Source organism: Silurus meridionalis, chromosome 4 (assembly GCF_014805685.1).
Source record: "Silurus meridionalis isolate SWU-2019-XX chromosome 4, ASM1480568v1, whole genome shotgun sequence".
NCBI classification, from domain to species: domain Eukaryota; kingdom Metazoa; phylum Chordata; class Actinopteri; order Siluriformes; family Siluridae; genus Silurus; species Silurus meridionalis.
In genome coordinates, this window is record NC_060887.1 from 26,181,336 (window position 1) to 26,201,804 (window position 20,469).

Genomic DNA, 20,469 nt, shown 5'->3' on the forward strand with positions numbered 1-20,469 from the left:
GTTTTCTTCCTGTAGCTTATTAAATTTAAAAATGTTGACATTTTTATGTTTTCTAGTGTGTGTCTTATATAAACATGGAGGCCATGCAAGATCTTGGGAGAGCACACAAATTTTTGATCATCGCCATCTTTTTGCCCTTTGGCTTTACTATGTAACACTTATCCACAGTCAGCAGCAGTGACAAAACAAACATTCTTATCATATTTTTTGACTATACTGAGTAAGAGTGAAAAATACATTTACCTCCTCCTATCTGGAAACTCCTGAACACTATTACATAGTGTGCGCAGTTTGACTTGGAATTTCCCATCTGCAGTCGGCTCAGTGGCAGGGAGAGAGAGGAAACATAAATAACAAGAAGCCAGAAGCTATGGAAAAAAATTGATCTTCCTATGTTCAACTTCCCCAGTGTCAATCATAGCCCACAGGCATTTATGTATTCATTCTTTATTTAGATTTAGAAAGTGTAAGGGGATATTAGCTTTCACCTCCAAACTACGCAAAAGAAAAAAAAGTTTGATCGTTAGAACGTCACAACAACATATTCAAATGTGCTTGGATTTCCCATGTAAGGACCAGAATCTAAACATTTCAGCAAGTAATGTGCATAAACTATGATGTGCTCTATAATTCATGGGTGCAACCACTGAATCAGCATTGTGTTGTACTCGCAGAACTGTTATGCTGGGTAACCAGCAACACAGCTGGGCAAGAAGTCATCAAAGTGACCTCACTTTAAAGTGACAATTCGACGAGCCACAGCAGCTCATTTTCTTGTCCAATTCTCTACAACACTCATTCCAACCTTTCTTTGAAGCTTAAGCTTAGATGTAAGAATGGGAAGTGATGAAAACACAGTTTAAGTGGTCAGTGAGAATGCTATATGGACAAAAGTATTAAGACACCTTAAATTTTACCTTCACTTGAACTAGGAGATGCAAATCCTGTTCCGGCATAACAGTGCCACTGAGCACAAAGCCAGTTCCCTGAAGATCCTGAGTAGCCTGCTATAGAGCTCTGACCTCAACCCTACTGATCACCTTTAGGATAATTTGGAACACTGACTGCACCCCAGGCCTTCTCACCCTACATCTGTACCAGACTTTACCAAAACCCCTGTGTCTGAATGAACAAAAATCTCCACAAACACACTACAAAAACTGGTGGAGCATCTTCCCAGAAGATGAGCAGCAATTAGAGACTAAATGTGGAATAGAATTTTCAGAAAGCACATACAAATCTTAAGCTCAGGTCTCCATAAACCTTTGTCTATGTAGTGTATGTCTCTAGGTGGTGCTGAGGAGTTTTTATGTATAAGGGGCCTCAGCTTTCAGTATCAGTAAACAGTAATTAGTACTGCAAAATCCAGCCTAATAGTTCTTGTTCTGCAGAAAAAAAAGACAATCTGGAACAATCTAAAAATAGAACCTGGATCATCAAATGGAAATGCTACTATAGTTACTGAGTTAAAAATTCCTAAATTCCTGAAAATGTTTCTGTGGTAGAAATGTTAACAAAATGATGGACTTGTCTAAATAGGGATATAATCATGAACACCACACACATTACATTGGCCTAGACAGTGGCAGTACCTTAGTCATACAGTTCACCTCGTGCACAGCAAAGCATTTAGACAAAACCACATCCCAATGAATAATATATTGTATGTTTCCACATGTATATATGTGGTAGGGGTTCATCTAAAATAGACCAGGATCATGAACAAGGGATTTTAGTGTATTAATTTGTTTCTGAGTTGCAAGCCATTATCATGGGATTACAAATCATTACAGTTGTACAGAGGAAAATGCAATAAATATGTTGAAAGAATACAAAAAGGTTGATGATCAAATTGTGAATAGTGAGTCCTGAGATGACCCGCTTTATGATTAAAGCAGCAGCTCTTAGGAAGCGCATGTCTCTGTTGTATTGAGATGAGATTATCCACTTAAGCAGGAAGATAAGTCATATGCATAACTCTCTGGAGCAACAGGAGGCGAGTCATAATGCAGAGAGTGGAACAGATTAAGAATATTTATGAATTATGAGACGGGAGCGAGTCTTACACGATGCCAAAAAGAAAATGTATTGCATTATCATGTTAGCAAAAGTGCAACAAGCCAAGGAAATATTCTCAGGTGCCATACATTGAGAATTGCTTTGCTGCCTGAATCTCTAAAAATGGCTGTATAAAAATAAAAGCTATCATTAACCAAAAAGTGGCAAAGCATTTCAACAACTGTTGGTGGAATCCTTTGCTCCATGCAGTAAGGAAAAAAAAAACACGTCATTTGCGGAATATATCTGGAGAAATCTGAGGAACAGACATGGCCACTGTGTGCATGGTGATGACTAGGTCCAAGTCTGTTAATATTTGGATGAAACAACTCACTACAGTGGCTTTGACTGTAGGCCATTTGAGAAGTCTTCAGATGAAACCCAGGTCAGAATGGCCTATTACCATGATTGGGTATTATGTGGCCTGACCATTTGGAAAGCTGTGTACAATAAAATTTTATTGAGTTCATAAACCTCTCATGGATGTAAGAATTGCTCTACTCCATAATTGGAAGGTGTTAAAGGCAAAGCCATAAAGTCAAAGCAGTAGAGCAAGGATATCAGTGAAGGAATAGGATGCCTGTAAACCACTCACAGCTGAGTAAAATTAGCTGTAATGGTCATGTATATATCAATTCTTGTGTGTCAGATACATCTTTTAATGACTTTCAACAATTATATTAGTCTTCGTTAATTTTAATCTTACATCATTGCATTTTACTCACACCAATGAAACCCATTTTACTAATTTTTTTTCCCTATCACACTAACGTTTTGGTTGTGTCTTTGGCTAATGCCCTACTTGCCGAATAGAATTAGATGTACTCACTGTGTACCATATTCATTCTATTTTGTTTATTTTTTGGTGCTCAGTGTGATATTCAGAGCTTGGGATATTATATATACATGGTCAAAACCTTTGATGATGATTTTCCAGAACTTTATTCTCTAACAAATTTCACAACCTCCAACGATTTATATCATTTATATCAATTCAACAAATTGCACCAGTATGAATGTAGGATTTTCATAGCAATGAATGCAAATACTTATGCCATCACAATCTTTAACTCTTTTAATTGTAAATTCATTTTCATTGTCAATATTTACTTGTGTGGGCTATTTTGTGCACATTCAAGATATATAACCCCTATTAAACCCAGTTCGGTTCCAGGTTTTAACTGCGAACATGTGGAAAAGTTCAAGGGGGTGAATACTAATGCAAAGCACTGTACAGAGGCTAAATTCTCTGGCCTGCTAGAACTGCATTTGCTTAGAGTACAAACCACAAAAAGTAAAAGCACCCCTTCATGTATCATGAGCTTTTAAATCACCCCAAAGCTGATTGGGCTCAGATCCAGACTGGTCACAAAAACTGCAAGAAACATTTTTACTGTGTTAAAGGAAATATTTGCTGCTGTGACTGATACATACATACCAGTATTACATGAATTCAACTGGTGCTGCTCTGCAAATAATGGTCTCTCATACAAATAATTCAGATCAGTGATGCCTTTCTCTTAATGGATGAAGTAAAGTAGCACAAACAAAAGAGACAAAGATCTTCTTGAGCTTGGTCATATTGGTTGGACAGAGTGGTTGCACTATGATGTTTACATCTCTCCAGGCTTTGGCTGGTGTATTGAAGGACATTCAGATACTTATGCCAAAACTGCGAGTCTCCCTCACTGTGTGCCTCACTCTGACATAAAAATGAAACTATTTTAAATGAGCTTTTTAATATAACAAAACAAAGGTAACATTTTAAATTTAATCTATTAAAAGGTGCTCTATATAGTGCAGACTAATGTGGATTTCATGGCAGAACTTCAGTTTGTAAAATGCTTTTTTCTAAGGCCAATATTAACATTGCATAATCTGGGGTAATCTGCCCAAAATATGGACTTAATGATGTTTCTGGTCATATGACAGAAAGACAATGATAGCAGTAATAAATACTGCTATTCATATGTTGTGACCCCTAATGGAAGAAGCCGAAAGAAGAGGCAGAAGAAGAAGAGGAAGAAGAAGAAGATATTAGTCATTGAATAGAGTATAAGAACATTGAATTTTGTCTATAAAGAAAATGCACAATAAGACAATTTTTATAAAACAAAAAGACCAATAAAGACCCTATAGTCTTACATTTATATCATTCATTTGAAATGATACACTGCATATGGTTATAGATATTTTTAGATATTGAGTATTTTTTTAAATAGAAGACACTTGTTACACTAGTCCAGTCAAACTAGCAAAGCTAATTGTGTGCACTCCTTTGTAAATAAAAATTACAAATGTGGTTAAAAGTGGTTCAATTAAATCTGCAAGTTGATAGATAAAAAAGTGCTTATAATAGCTGTTTTCCAGTAGCATGCAATTTAAACTGAAGACTTTGAAGTGCATTCTACACTCACCAGGCCAGTCATACAATTTTGCAAAGTAATATTTGTTCAGTTGTGATACATAATATGCAAACATGCATAAACAGAATGTATTTTTGTATTGCAATGTGTAACTGAAATTGTTTCTGATATTGGTACCATTTCCATATTTCTAGATAATAATGAATATAAGTATCTATAGTTAAACTGTCCATAAAATAACATAATAACAATAAGCTACAGTACTGGAATTGACACCAGGGCAATAAACACCACCGTCAGCAGGTTTACAATTGCTGGTTGGTTCTGCCTTTTTAAAAAAATAAAAAATAAATCAGTGTGTATTGAGTGTGGCTGTTGCAAGAATTGCATTTTACAAAGCAAAAATACAAAACAAATCTAATAACTTCAGTGTATTGTGTGTATAGATTTGCTGTACTTCTAGCTACCACATGTGTCTTAACTCTAACACTACTGTTCTAAAATTTCTTATTGTCACCAAGCCTACAAGTGTCTTTTACTGCTTCCATCACTTCCATCACCATGGAGAGCCAAGTGTTAAGACAAGCAATGTGAAAAATGTCAGCGCTTGATCTGTCAGAGGTGAAAAATGGCAGGGCTGTCTCCAAGACGTTTGGGGTTATAAAGCCAAGCTCATAAATCTCTTCTGATAGCATCTCATGCTGAGCCAGGGGTAAGTGGTCAATCTAAACCCAGCACACATGTAACCGGAATAAACTTCCTGAGCATAGCAAGACCCTGTGCTCTTCACATTCCCATACCAACAGGCCCCAAAGGACCATGGTCCCCACGTCCAAGATGGTCCCCACATTTCTCTTCAGAACAAAACCAAAGCATCCATATGGAGCTCATACCACAGACAGAATCCCAATCCAAAATATAACTTGTAAAGTAAAAGTTGAAACTCATTCCAAGTAGTTGGGTTTAACATGAATGTAATATTTTAATGGTTTTCCAACTCTTTGATTTTGTTTCAACAGAGTAAGAAGAAGAAAAAAAAGACAGTGGTAAGGTTTACATTTACACATCGTCAACTCTCTCATACCTTTCTTACTGGAGCTAGGAGAATAAAGTTTCATTTAAGTGCACTGAAATTTGGTTACCTTAACCAATTCATTAATCTTAAATGGCCAGTTAAACCTGAGCATTTTTTTGTGATGAATCCAGAACCTGTCCTGGGAAAACTGGAAGGAATACATCCTGGATCAGATTGTAAAAGGAACTATATACACACTCATGTATGCACACATTCACACCTCATTACAGTCAGTTCATCAGCTGGCATGTTTTTGGTAGGTGGGAGGAAACTGGAGAACCAGGGGGTAAGCTATCATACTATCATAATTTCACAAATATTTGAGTATGCTTATGGAGATTTGTGCTCATTCAGCCACAAGGGTATTAGTAAAATCAGGTACTGACGTAGTGTGATCAGGCCTGGGGTAAGGATCTTCCACCCCAACCCATACAAATGAAGGTGTCAAGCACCTTCATTATGGATCTCCACAATGATTTCAAAACAGTGACCTTTGAGCTGGATCTTCATCTTCAGGTAGAGGGCAAAGTCCACAGGAGCCAAATCTGGCAAGTAGGGTGAGTGAAGAAGTGAGATCATGTGGATTGCTCTCTAACAATTATCATGCACAAGTTGCCAAATGATTTTGACATTTTCGTGGGTTGTGCTCGTTGAAGGTCTTTCTGATCTCTCGTCGTCGTCTAGTAAAGTTCTTCCATTCTTGAAGCATGTGTGTAACTCAAAACACCTCGAATGACTAATTGCACCATGATCTAACTTTGTTTTAACTTGCTGTCCAGACGTGGTAACGCACGTGGTCATAACAGCACCAGTTAGCACTTTTAGTCTTGAAACGTTTTGATATCACCTCGTTTGCATCCAAAACTAACTGAAAATACTTTAATAATACCTACTCCATCCCTGATAAGCATAAAGCAGTTTCTGAAGATATAGGACTGAATGAAAAACAATGTAAACAACTTTAACCTGAAAAGTGTATTATTATTTAAAACTACAAGACAATTTTGAGTCACAAATTGTCAAAGCATGTCATGTCATGTAATGTTGTCTCACAGCTTCAGGCTTCCATGTTTAATCTTAAACTCAGGCTATCATCTGTGTTCTCCTCATGTTTGTTTGTTTTCCTATCACTGTCTAAAAGAAACAGGGTGAATTAGCTAAACTCAATTGCCTCTAAGTGTGTATGAGTGTGTACCCACTTCTGACATCCCATCCAGATGTAAATCTACCGCATGGCAGTGAATGTTCCTATGATAGGCTCTCGAATCCATCATGACCCTGACCAGGATAAAACTAATGAATTAAAAAAAGGAGAAGGCCTAGAAGCTTAAACCGATTCTCATTTTAATCCACTTTCTAGAATTAATGTTTTGGATTAAACTTGTTTTAAATGTTTAAGATTTTTTTTCTGCCTACTGCCTTGCATAAATCTAAGCATACACCTAAAACGTAATAGTGGCTTTTTGTCTGGCAAATCATCATGAAAACTGTTTAAAACGTTTGGTCCGATACCAGTTAGGTCTCGCCTAAAATGGTAACAGAGAGAAAGAGAGAGACAGAGAGAGAGACACAGAGAGAGACACAGAGAAAGTGAGAGAGAATGTGGCCATTAGCCCAGCTGAGATGGTATTTAACCCAGCTGAAGGATAATTGTGACAGTAATTTCTCCAGTGAGCCACGTGTTGCTGCTGATTGTGAGGAAGATAGAGACTCAGTGGAACCCATCACGATTACCTTGCCTTTTTGCGGTCACCACTCTGCCTTTTCTCTCTCACCACAAACAGATGGTAGCCACTGTAGCCTGCCAACTATTTAGGCATAGCAGAAGCCGCAGTGCGTTTTCTGCACCAGTGTTTTAACATTAATCTGTTAAACTCACATCTCCATGGAAATAGTGCCTGCCTTCCTTTCCCTGCAGCTGTAATGCTCCATGTCAGCTGCGTTGGGTAAAATGATAAAGAATAAAGACAGAAAAGAATAAAGCTCTGCTGTGAAATACAGGGGTTTCAAAATCCAAAGCATGGGAATTAAATAAAAAGAATATCAATTTGAGATGTTATCACAGAACAGCACTGAATGACGCATGAGTTTTACCAATCCTCGATGTTGTGATGTCACATTCTTGTTCTAAAAGGCACTCACACAGTGAGCATTCAGATTCAACATGACCACGCTGTCAGCCTGACTGCTGTATGCCCTACAGATGTGCAGGAGAATTCGCCACAGGGAACAATCTCAGACAAAACAAGGACAGAATGGGCTACAGTTGTTTAGATCTTATCTTTAGGAACTCTTAACCCTTTCCACATCTCCCAATTATCATTTCTGCTTAAATGATCAGTGGCCAATTACTGTAAGTTTCTGTGCACAGACTGAACCTCTTTTGTGAGGAAATCTGAACAGCCTACTGGTAAAGCAAACCATGCGCATCCACGGTTATCTTCAGAACATGTGGAGGCCATCAATAATGTGGTTGTTAGTTTAAATGCAGAAAAGCACTTGCATGCACACACACACACTTTGCACAATGAACTGACCCCAGTAAAAAATGTCTAGTTCTAGTCTCAATCTGGTCTAGACAAATAAGAAAAAAATGACATGGTTTTTGATGAACATATTCGAAAGCTGTTCTGATTCACTCATAAGATTGGACAAGCAGAGTTTTGAAGGTGCTTATATTTAACTGCAGTTTGTATCACTTTGATTGTCTGTGTTCACCAAACGATACATATGTCATGAATGTAATTCCAGACTTACAATACGAAAGCTTATCAGATGAAGCTGAAAAGAATGATGTTAAAAATGATACCTTTAACAGGAATCGTTTTTATTTATTTTTTATTTTAATATTACATAAAAAAGTCATAACTGGTATTTATTTATTATTTACAAACCTATAAAATAAACATAATGCACTTCCAATCATGCTATGAAAAATTTGTCATGACATAAATGGTATATGTATGACAAGACTGTGGTTGGGAACTTGTGGACTATCCCATAGAAAAGGGTAGACATGAGCTGCCAAAATGAAAGTAGTATTGTAGGATAGAATAAAACATTGCAAAAAGAACTTAAAGAAGAATGATGGGAAATGGTAGATTGAACACCATTCCTCAACAACTAACATGGTTTTGGGGCCTGGAAAGCGAAACAGGAATAAAACACGGGGTGAGGCATAAAAAAGAGATGAAGAGTGTGTAGAATTCACTGTTTAAAACCCAGTGGCATGGTTTTTGGCACAGCTGCACGAAAATATTTGAGTAAGCAAGGCCAAATCACTTATTTTGTTTAATATCGAAGGGGAAAAACTAAACCTCTGCAACAAAGCCTTTAAAATAATAGTACTAGTAGTAGACTTTCCATTTATTAATCACTCAGCTTAGAGCAATTGTTTCCAAAATACATCTGGCTTATCTAGATATTGATTTGCATACTTTAGATGTTGGTTTTGATAAGGGTTTTTTTTCTGTTGACTCTTCACACTCCTACAGATCATATTTGCGGGGTAAAACAGTTTTGTAATCCTGTGCCAGATGAAACTTCCAATCATATGGGAGTTGTTCCTTGCTTTACTTCTCAGCATACCGGCAGTTCTTTCTTTGTCTTTCAGTCTTTCCAGTCAGTAGAAACTTTTTTTTTTTAAAGCCTTTCCCTGCTTTGTAGGTATCATTTCGATTTAAATTAACATCATCTTTCACCAGCTTATGAGAGCCCATGTTTCTTCATTGTTAGCAAAAGTGTCAAAAAATTTGCTTCGTTCTAGATTTTTTTTTTTTAGTAGTAATGACAGTGGCAGAGTTTAATGAACAGCTATAAGAAGTTATAACTGTTCATTAAGTTAACTAGTCTTATAACTTATAAAAGTTATAAGACTAGAAAACTGGTATGATATCCAAACGTTTGCTCATGAAATAATCATCATTCAGTTGTTTCTATATTTGATTCTTAAATACAAAGTTGACCTAAAATTATATGAAAACTGTTTGTAAAAATTTTCCATTTAATTATTTCAAAAAGGAGATTAAACTGTTCTGCAGAGGTAGTGTTTACTTCTGTTCACTTAAAAATATAAAAAAGTCATATGTGATTGTATGCCCAGAAATGGGATTCTTACTTATTTAACCTAGGAGACAGCATCTCTGAATGACAACACAAAGCCTCAGAGCCCCACCGCAGAGCTCAGCATGCTTTACCCTGAGCACCAAGCATAGGGCTACTCCTATATTAAACCCATCTTGTGCTTACCAATATCATTAATTCAGGAAGCTCAATAAAAAGACAGGCTGACTTTTTCTTCTGCTTTTAAGCTTCATGGAGGCAAGCTGCATGCCTTTGAGGCAAAATGATGGTCAATGAGAAAACTTGTGGTTTAAAGTATTTTGGTGGACGTCACAACAGCGTACTGTGCAGCACGTCTCTCTTTCCCCTCTTATAATTGAACACATCATGCATGCAGGGGAGTTTTTCAGCGTACCGGCTATTGTGCAGAAACAATAGAAATATACAAAGTGTTGGGTATTGCTAAGAAGCATACTGTTGTATTATAGGTTAGAACAATTTTGCATACACCAAAACACAGATGTGTTACATTTCAGTTGTGCCCTATGCACACAATTAAGGCATTATACATTTCTCTATATCCAAGGTTATATCCAGCGTACTGTATAAAAATAATACCTGCATGTATCGTTAAACTATTCTTGCTTTAGCTTCCAAACTTTGTTAGTTTTAAACTTCATTTAGCGTCACATAATATCTGGTACATTGAGCAAATTAAATTTCCATATATTAGCATGAGAAATGGTTTTCGGGTTGGTATACATTATTTTGAAGAATAATTAGAATCAGAGGAATACTTTCAATACATCCCCAGAGTTCTGAACTGCTTTGTGTAATTGCCATTTTAAAACAAGTCCAGAAATAAATCAGTTAGGTCTGGAATAAACAAAGTATTGAATATGTTTCGGTATTGCTTAAATGCTTGGACAGTTCAGTAAATGACAGGTAAACTCAAGAAGGCAAGCTTCTGGTCAAAAGCATCTGGGCTGTTTATCATGGCCTGCTCTGTTCTTGGAAGATGATCGCTTGTGGGAACACATTGTTCCAGGAAATTTCATTTAGTGCATTGCACTTCGAACAGGAGAGTCAAAAGTCAATAAGTTAATCAAATTAAAATGGTTTTGACTGGAGTTATTTTCACTTTCCAAACAGTACTTTATAACTGCATGTTTAGCAAGGACTGTATGCAGTATATTAAATAAAAGTACCTGATCAAACATTAGTGCTCCTGTCCTTTGCCTTGAAGCAGCAATAGGTGTACGATATCTACTAAATAGTCCTACACTTTCACTGTTAAAGGTATTCACTCTTGTTCCAGAGAGACCTGCATGCTCTCATCAGCTTTTTACAGTTTTTCCTCTCAGTGAAAAATCCTACTGGAGCACAGAGACACTCTCTCACATTCACCAGCTCTCCGCAAGAAGCTGGTCAGTGTGGTGATGACATATGGAGTACCAGTGATTAATATCACTGTTGAGTCTTCCACTGATGTGAATCTGCAGGGGTTTAAGTGTATAATGCGAAGCAGACATCCATTCTTTTCTACCAGCTTACAGTCACCTGCTTTCCATGAATACACTTTCCAGGCCATACAGCTTGCCTTAAGAACGTTTGGCCATGATTAAATGTGAAATGACTAATAAGAGTGAAATCCTGTTACTAGTACAAGCAAACTGCTGACACCAGATTAATACATGATCCATTGTTCAAATATAAAAACTAAAACCCACTTCATTCCTCTGTTTAGTAAGGCAGATAAGACCTAGACAACATGCACTACTATTAAATGTATTTTGACATTAAATGGGCAACATGGATGCACACATTGGGTAAAACTGCTGCCTCAAATCTTCATAGTTCCAAAGTTTAAGCCTGAGCTTGGATTAGTATCTGTGAAAATATTTGAGTGTCTCTGGGTTTTTCCAGTGTCTAATAACATGCTGGTCTGTGCATTCGTTGGACTAAATTGCCCCTGGATGTATGTGGATGTATGTTTGCATGGTTCAGTGAATAAAATTGTGCAAATTGTATAAACAAACTGCTTGTGTGTGGACACCCGGCCACAACTCCCATATGTATGCATTTTTATCTTTGGATGCCATCGTAGAAGGAGTTCCCTTCTTTAAAATAAACAGCCCAAACTCAAACTTTTACCAAGACAATCTATAAAAAGTTTGATACGCTCTATAAAAACATTGTTTGCCATGGTCGATTAGGAAGCATTTAATAGGTCAAAGCGCTGACCACAACCTCACTAAACACCTATGGAATGAACTGGAAATCTGACAGGGGCAAAGGTGGACTATTGCTGTTGTGGCAGAACTTAAAGCAACGTTTCAAAATCTAGTGGAATGTAATTACTTTCGGGGTCACGCACACCATATCAATGCTATAGCCACAAATCATGTAACAGGTGACCACATACTTTTGGCTCATTTATGTACTTTGGAATCAAACACAGGCCTTTGTATTCTTAGTGCACATTATTTTCTTTCAGTATTTGCAGCGAGATATTTGCTTTACTTGAAATTCCTTTGGTTTTTTTCGCAATATTATCCGCGACAAATCAACATTTTGGAAACACCCTCCCACCCCTTGACTACAGATGGCACTATTGCGTTAACTTTAGCTAGGTGTCGAAGTCTTTAACATATCATTCACACATCAAAGTGATTGACATGCTCTTTTACAAACCACTTACAAGCATTTAATGACTTTTACAAGAGAAGCCATTTACTTCCTCATCCCTCAGTTGCCTAGGAGACAGGATCCACATGTAAATGATAGTGTCTCAAGTCCCCCATCCTGGATGGTTCTTCAAAAGGCGCACTTCGGCTCAGTGGTTCGTGTAAAAATAACCACTCTGTCAGTCTCTGGGCTTTCATTGGCTCGGGTAGGGTGGAATGTGGAGTTAAACGCAGACACATCCACTGACCAAAGTATTAAATCTGACGTGTATATGGGTTTCACCGCTGCTACTTTGGGCTCTCGACCCCTTTACAACAACTTTGGCTTGCTGCGTGACAAAAAATAAGAAGCCATAAAGTCAACGCTCAACTTTTCCACCAGACTGAATGTAAAATTATGAGACAATTGCTGTGACCTAATAAACAAAAAAAAAGATGGAAGTAGCAGCTGACCTTGTATGGGTGAGCGAGAAAAGAAGACCCTCGTTCCGCCCAATGCAATGCAGCAATCACACCGAACCTGTTCACTGAACTAGGAAATCAAACCCGCTTTTCACAGCACCTCTCACACGCTGTCTCTCTTTATGTACTGAATAAGTCGTTGTGGCAGTTCTTTGGTGCTTTCTGATTTCCACAGCCTAAGCCATTTTGCCTCTGTAGAAGTAAGCTGGGGGTGGATTATATGAACATGGTAATGGTGATTATTATTCTCTTTTTTACCATTTGCACCTCAGTGGTCTGGTGTGAAAAGTCGTCTGGAACACAGGGCACTGTGTTCAGACTCTTTAGCGGCTGCTCCCACATTAGTGGAAAGATGATGATCAGGGAGCAGCTGGTCAACCCAAAACAACTTGCCAAGCAACCTTTAAAAGATGGAGAAGACATACACACTTTACCAGTCACTTCTTACATTGAACTGAACATTAAAACAATGAATGCATGTCGTTCAAATAGTGACGATTTTTTATTAGAAGGACAGGCAACCAAAATGGACACAAGTCATATTACAAATGGCAGAGTGCATACTCATTTTCATCTACTCATCTAAACCACACCTGCTCTTTCTATACACATCATTCACAGTCTTTTTTAACATTAGCACACCTGATCTTATATTAAATCATCTACATGTGCTGTCAAAAACATTAATAGCACACCCAGACACTGCTCATGTATTAGCATACCACCTATATACACCTGCGCATGTTATTTTTCGGCAGTTCATGTCCTTTCAGGCAGATTTATAACAAAATTAATATGTGGAATAGGGGGCCTTGAAAACTGGACTGTTGGACAAGTAAGGACTGTAGGGGTGGGAAAAAAAAAGAAAACAAAAAGCAAAACACAAGTGAGTGTGAGAATGTGGTGGGGGCGGCCAGGGTGGTCCACGCCGCTCTGCTTTGTGGGTGGTGCTGGGCTGCAGTGTGCAGGGAGCGCTGCCATGCTGTTGTGGTGACCGAGGCTAAGGAGAAGAGAATTGAGGCTTAGGACATGGTGATCTGCATGGACTCCAACATCTCCTCTACTGCCTTCATCGAACACTTGTTTTCCTTCTTCCCACGGCCAGCGAGCTGAGAGACAGGAGAAGGGGAGAGAGGGGGCAGGGATTGACAGAGAATAAAAGGGTTGAGGCGAGGACATTGCCTAATTCATAATGGTTCTCTAGAGATCATGGTTCAACCCAAACTTTGTGGTTTATTTGATTCAACAGGAAAGAGATATTACCTTACAAATAGGTTATGTTAAATGATAGGTATTTAAACAACAATATTCCATATCACATACTGGATCCAAGCTTCGAAGGATGAATAATGCGTAAAATGAATTCAGTTAACTGGAAGCGTAAACTTGCAATAAGAAATGAAACAGGTTTGGTGCCAACTCTTTGACCCCTGAGGATTGAGCTCTGACGTCACCTAATTGAGTTGCTAATTGAGTCTCGAAGGGCAGCGTTTCTCTCTTCTTTTGCCCTGTGTAAGGAACAATGTATGAAAGGAACAAATATTAATGAGTCAGACGCTTATTGGTCTATGGTTATTTGCCCAAACATGCCACCGCTCACATACACAATTTCTCCATCCAGTATGACTCATCCCAAGAAACCCTAAGCACTTCTCTGCCCTATTAAAAAAAATGACCACTTCAGCCATGCCACAAGCTTCCACATCCCTCCACCCAGCCATACTACAGACCTGTATAAATTAGGTGAAAGGCCCTGCACTCAGTTTCTCCTCATTAGCCTTTCTAAGAAGCATACATAGAAACAGAACATATGCCCATTGCTTAGCACAGTGTTCTCTCCAATTGAAGTGTGTGTGTATCGCACACTGGCACTAGCCAAAGAAGGGAGCATGTAGTTAAAGTGAACTCACTCTGTAAACAGGGCTAGAAACAGACAGAGCATAGCTGAGTATACTGCAGTGCTGTTTCTGGATGGACACACGCATTTGTCTGCATTCCCACTAGCCACGTTTAAATGTACACTGTTTTGTCATTCTGATTAAAATCATTCTCACTGAAAGGTTTAGTGGACTGTTTACATGAGACATGCGCATATGTTGTTGTTCCATTATTTCTTAAGCACGCTATTTTTATGTAAAGTGTTGATCGTGATCAAGCAACAGCGTGAATCTGTATTCAAACTACTGCTGAAGTTAAGATTTTTGGTGGCTGTGCATCTCTAAGGAGCATCTCAATACTACCCCTTTCCTCCGCTGAAAATCAGAAGCGTGTGGATGAAGGTCCATAGTAAGGACTGGTGGGTGCGGGTTTAGTGCTAGAATTTAGTGACCTGGAATGGAAACTAAACGTGCGCATGAGTCGCCGGTCATTCACACGTTTGTGTGGACTGGTAGAGGGATTTATAGCCCCAGAAGAAGAGACCGTCAGAAATCCAATCCCTGTTATTATTCGTGTGGTTTTATAAAAACTCTGAATACCGTGTTGTGGCAAATCAAGTGTTCACAAGAGCACAGTAATAAAACATTTTTAAAAAAGTGTGTATCTTGTACAAGGAAATGATGAATGGGCCAAAAGGCAGAAATCGCACAGAGATTTGAGGAAGCGCATTTTGTCCCTTAAGCAAATGGGCCTCATCAACAGCAGTAATAGGTTTACATGGCAGAATTTGTATTTTCTCAAAACGATTACAATTTCATTTAGTTTAGGCCTTTTTATTCCTAATGAGGTAGCCCCAGAGGAATAGGAGGCCTTCACTCATCACGCACACTATGAAAAATGTAAAAGATGATTTCAGTTGTAAAGAGGGTTTTTACGGTGTCATGGATCTTAAGCCCTATTTGGACTGGACTAGTTTACGGAGCTGGGGTAATGTACTTATTACTAAAGTGTCTCTGCGATTTTAGACCCGTCTATCAGTTCTAGCATATTAAAACAAACTAAATTTAAAAAGACTTGTCAGAGACTTGAGATGTTTTAGGCAAGGGTTATCCTTTTTAACATCAGATACGTTCTTCACAGGCTTTTTTTTTAATAACCCTGATATTATGAAATTAGAGTATCACCCCTGTGAAAATGTCAAACCATGGTATACTGAGCTCCAAAATTCAATTCCAGAATTCAATTCTTCGAAGGCTCAGTGATGCCTTATGATGTCTGGTTTGCCATAAATATTATTTCTGGTGTCTTTTTTTTTTTTTGTAACATGACCTTTAAAACTACTTTCAAACAATTCTAACTAATTACTTTTTTTTTGTTCAGATGATATGGTCTTCATAAATGAATATCATGTACACTAAACCCATTTAAAAGAACATGTCCATCTCTGGGCCATACATTTCACTTGGGTGACGACCTCTCCAAAACGGCATTTCACTTTCGGTGAGACGGCTTCAGTGTGTAGAACAATTTTAACACCAACCACCATTTATTGCATTGAAGTCTTTTAAAGTGCAAATAAAGTATTTCAAAAATGTTGTTCCATGGAATATACTGCCTTTCACAGTAAAACTCTTTATAACCCTTAGCCATGGAAAGCTTATTGAAGTGTGCTGCAATTATATCCAGGCAATACTCTCCCTCTCCCTTATATTACTGTACTGAGAAAAGCGCTGAAAAGGTATTCGAATCACAGAAGCCGTCTCACAACAGTTTTCATTGACCTCTTAACAACTGTGGTAAGTGGTGCTAAGATGTCATTTGTGTGACATACTGCCCCGACTCTCCCATCACATAAAGGCAGGTCAAGTACCAGGTAGGCGACCTTGCAAACTTCTTGACGGTGCCACACCTTAAAACATCCATCAGACTGACATAAACTGCTTAATGGCAAGATGCCATTTAACTTCTTTTTCAAAGAGACATCAAAGCATGATGGACTATCCTTCTCTTCAAAAGAGTGTGGAGGCTAGGAAAAGCTCAGCTCTCTGACTGCAAAATGACATGGAAAAACGCACCTGACCGTAAAGTGCAGGCAGCATGTGCCGCGAGCGGATTCTTCGGAAAGGTTGAGCGACCGCATCCTATGATTCACACCTCGCCTAATTCATGAGGTAATGTGGACAACTAGAACAGTGAAGTAGTGTGGTTGTTACTCTTATGAAATAAACAACTAAGTATTACCTTCACCACCACAATCAGTGCCTGGGGCACATCAGCTTTCAATATGTTTAGCTTTCTAAAAGCAACACAAAGGGTGACGTAAAAAAAAAAAAAGAAAATTCTCACACAAGTTTACTGTGAAGTTGTTTTGTATTAGCCAAAGTTCATGCTAGCTTAGGAGAAGATTCTAACGAATCTCAGGGTACGTTAAGAATTTAAGGACGGAACTTTTTTCCCCAACTGTCCTCCTAAACCAGTGCCCTTTTCTTTAAATCCAGGACTTCTATCAGATTCAAATAAATGCTTTCAATTGACAATGCACTGATGAGGAGCATAGAGAAATTAGATTGATATCCGTTGTTTTTAGTGAAGACATTCTACCTGCCAGCCGTCAACACTTTAATCTTAATATATTGAGATGAATGATACATTTGGGAAACGCAAAGCCCAATCGAAAACAAGCAATATGCTTAAAGAGCACAGAAAAACTAGCCTTACTAGTCTGATCCACATCTGTATACAAGTAAAAGACTGATATCTAAAATAATTACTAAATGTTCTTCATTTACAGGCTCTAATGGGTTGTCTGACTCACAATGTAAAAGTCAGATATCACTGAACCTCCCACTAACAGCATGAAAATTCAGGATGGGGATTTTCAACAGGAGTCCTTTTAAAACAGGAGGTACATTACAAGTGTGTGTGGTCTAAATAAGAGCCACTTTATAACACTTTTAACTGTCAAAGCTTAAATTAAGCAGCGTATGTTGTCCTGATGGCAGTTCCTATTTCTATAAAGTGTACATTTATGCTCTTTGTGCCATAGCAACATCATAAACCATTTTAGTGATACCATCTGAGCAGCACTTCAGTTTTTCCTTTCCTAGAATCCCTACTCTTGTCTGTTATTTACTGATGTTAGTGGTGCATATTTTCCTCTCACCGGGACCTGACACCAGAATTTGGCACAGGCTGGTATGATTCATTCTAAGAAGGAATCGATAGCAGTGCTTTAACAAACAAAAAACAGCTGTGTAACAAAAAGTTGGGCTGTGTGGGCTTAAGTCAACACATTAGTTGAGCCCGGCCTGGGCAGGAGTGCAGAGAGAGGATCCAGTGTGTAGGCAGAGCAGACAGAGATATGCATGTGTCTCACCTGATAGGCTCTGTTGATCTGAGTGGCAGCCCAGGCAGCGTACTTCACGTTGTCTTTTTTAACCTTTGCGCTCACTTTAGGGCTGCTGGCTATGTGACTTGCTGACTACAAAGATAAAGAGCAAATCAGAATCACTTTCAGTACTCGTGTGTGTGTGTGTGTAAATCAAAATATCAAAAATAATTATGTGCATGGTTATAGGGGAGAGAGAGAGAGAGAGAGAGAGAGAAGGACTGCACAGTTTATACAAGCTGTAAAAATGTGGAAAGATGTCACAGCATTTAGAGAGAGGGAAAAAATGAGCTTCCCTGCTGATTGCATTAAAAGCCCTGGTGCGGCATGTCCTTTAATGCAGCCTCATTTCTCCAAACGTAGAGATAAATGGTGCTGACAGGGACATGAATGTTTGGGAAGCGGCGTGTGGCTCGTGCAGTGCACCGTGAATCATACACTCCATGCCACCCAAAGCTCTCTCCTTGACAACCACAAAGCCCATATCGATACCATGTTAACTTTACTCAGTCGCACACGGCAAAAGCCAGCACAGGCGAACGGGCTGGACATGAAAGTCCTCTTTGTGGATATGCTGAAATTTTAACTGCACACTAAACAAATACTCCTCTAGTTCTGGCACGGTATGTTATGATTTTTAACCGCAAATATCACCTTTAGGCATGATTACAAGACACTATGTCTAGAAAATGTCCCTCAATGCTGCTGTGTGTCTGCTACTAATATTAGATACAGCATTTAAGCTTCTAAGAAATCGGGGACTGGGACTATCCGAGTATCTCAACATAAAATAACAGTATGGAAGCCAGCTGGATGGGCAAAATACAGCAAGTGCCAACAGCAAAGACCTATTCCTTGTTCGTTCTACATCAAAGCATTGTGACTGCCGGACTGCCATGTCTGGACTCTTGTGAGAGTCATGCGTGTTTGTGTGTACATGCGTGTAAGAGAACAGTGCACGCCTGTGTGTGGTGCCCCATACCCTCCTCTGCCTCGCTTCTACTCCCAGCTGGCTATTTGTGTTCCTATGTCAGGAGTCACTTACAAATGATGCATTGGTGTTAATAGACAACTTCCTGTTTAAATAAATACGCAGATGAAAGGCTTATTCAGCGCAGATACGTCCTAAACTACGCAGCTGGACCACGTTGGACAGAGCGACAACCGGCTCTCTTCCATTGTTTTATTGCTGGGAGTTTATTTATCGTCGTCATAAACATGAAAATGCCCCGCAAAAAAAAGTCTGCGGCGTTCCATTTCAGAAATGATGCAGATCGTGGCTTTTTTGAGGTAAGAGGCAGGAACACGGTCTGAGTCAGCACTGACCAGTCGTTTCTGAGGCGTAAAACGTCTCTGCTCCTCCTGCAGAACCTCAATATGCCAGGAGGAGAAGAGGAGGTGTTTGTTTTCTTTAGCTTTGGTGCAAGTTGTGACTCACCATATAGAGGCCAAACAAGGCCCTCATGTTTCTGTTGTTCAGCTTGAGTGCCTGCGCAAAATACTTCCTAGCCAGCTCCAGGTTGTCCGGGCCGCCCTGAGTGTATTTCACCTAGGAGCGAAAACAACGCAGATGCCCTCAGAAGACCATCCTGACAGTGGCAAAATAGCTGAAGAGTCTCGTGCAATGGAGAAGAGCACAATATGACTCGGTTAAACTAAGAAACATACTGACAGACACCCACAAGGTTAAAACAAGCTGTCAGTTACGGTACCTCTGCATACTGCTCACAGTACAGGTGATTGTGTGGGTTGGTCATCATCAGCTCCTCCAGACAAAAAGCTGCTTTGGCATAACTAAAAGTGTACACAAACAAGCAAACAAAGTAATTAATGATCGGGATGTTTCATAAGCATCTTCCTACACAAAAATGAACTGCTGTATACTGGTGTAGCTTAGTGGCTGCTAGAGTCGAGGGGGTTTAGACGTGCTGACAGCGAGAAAACGACTCTACCCAAGATCTTCCTTTTATCAGCTTTTATAAGAACTGATGGAAAAGTGTGTGCGAACATCCATATGGCGAAATGATGAATGTAGCTTTGCATTAGCATTGGCAATTCTGGCCTATTTTCCCCGTCTCATATGTTCTTGGAAACTGATGAGGAGAAAGGAGAGAGAGTGTGAGATCTACCACATTTCTAGGCACATAGTATCAATCTGTCTGCCTTTTCCCTCCAGGCTTAATACTGTTTCTTGAGGTCACTGCTGAGCAGCAACACACTGTCACTTTTCAGATGAGATCACTTCTTTCTGCGAGTTGCTGAGCTATGAACTCCAGGCTAATCTGCAACCACTTCGTGTCTTACAGACACTTTCCCCTTCATGGGCTGAATCAGAGAAGACGATGGAATTCTCACATACATAGACACACTCTTTCCAACTGTTCCCTCCCACAAATAATCAAATAATTTTGCGGCACAAAGCTCCACAAAGACTATCATGACAAATCCGCAATGCACAAATTGAGCTAAGACTGTGTCCAAAACCTGCAGATG

General features: G+C 39.0%; 1 protein-coding gene across 1 annotated transcript in view; it reads right to left on the minus strand.

Annotated features, from left to right (window-relative positions):
- Positions 1–13,193: 13,193 nt before the first annotated feature.
- The window catches only part of emc2 (ER membrane protein complex subunit 2), a 29,262-nt gene continuing 21,986 nt past the window's right edge, over positions 13,194–20,469 (minus strand). Inside the window, exons 8-11 of the mRNA XM_046848041.1 lie at positions 19,689–19,770; positions 19,415–19,525; positions 17,965–18,069; positions 13,194–13,819 (exon numbers count right to left, since the gene is read on the minus strand). Coding sequence (XP_046703997.1) covers positions 13,733–13,819; positions 17,965–18,069; positions 19,415–19,525; positions 19,689–19,770 — 385 coding nt within the window. The 3' untranslated portion in view covers positions 13,194–13,732. The remainder of the gene's footprint in view (positions 13,820–17,964; positions 18,070–19,414; positions 19,526–19,688; positions 19,771–20,469) is intronic.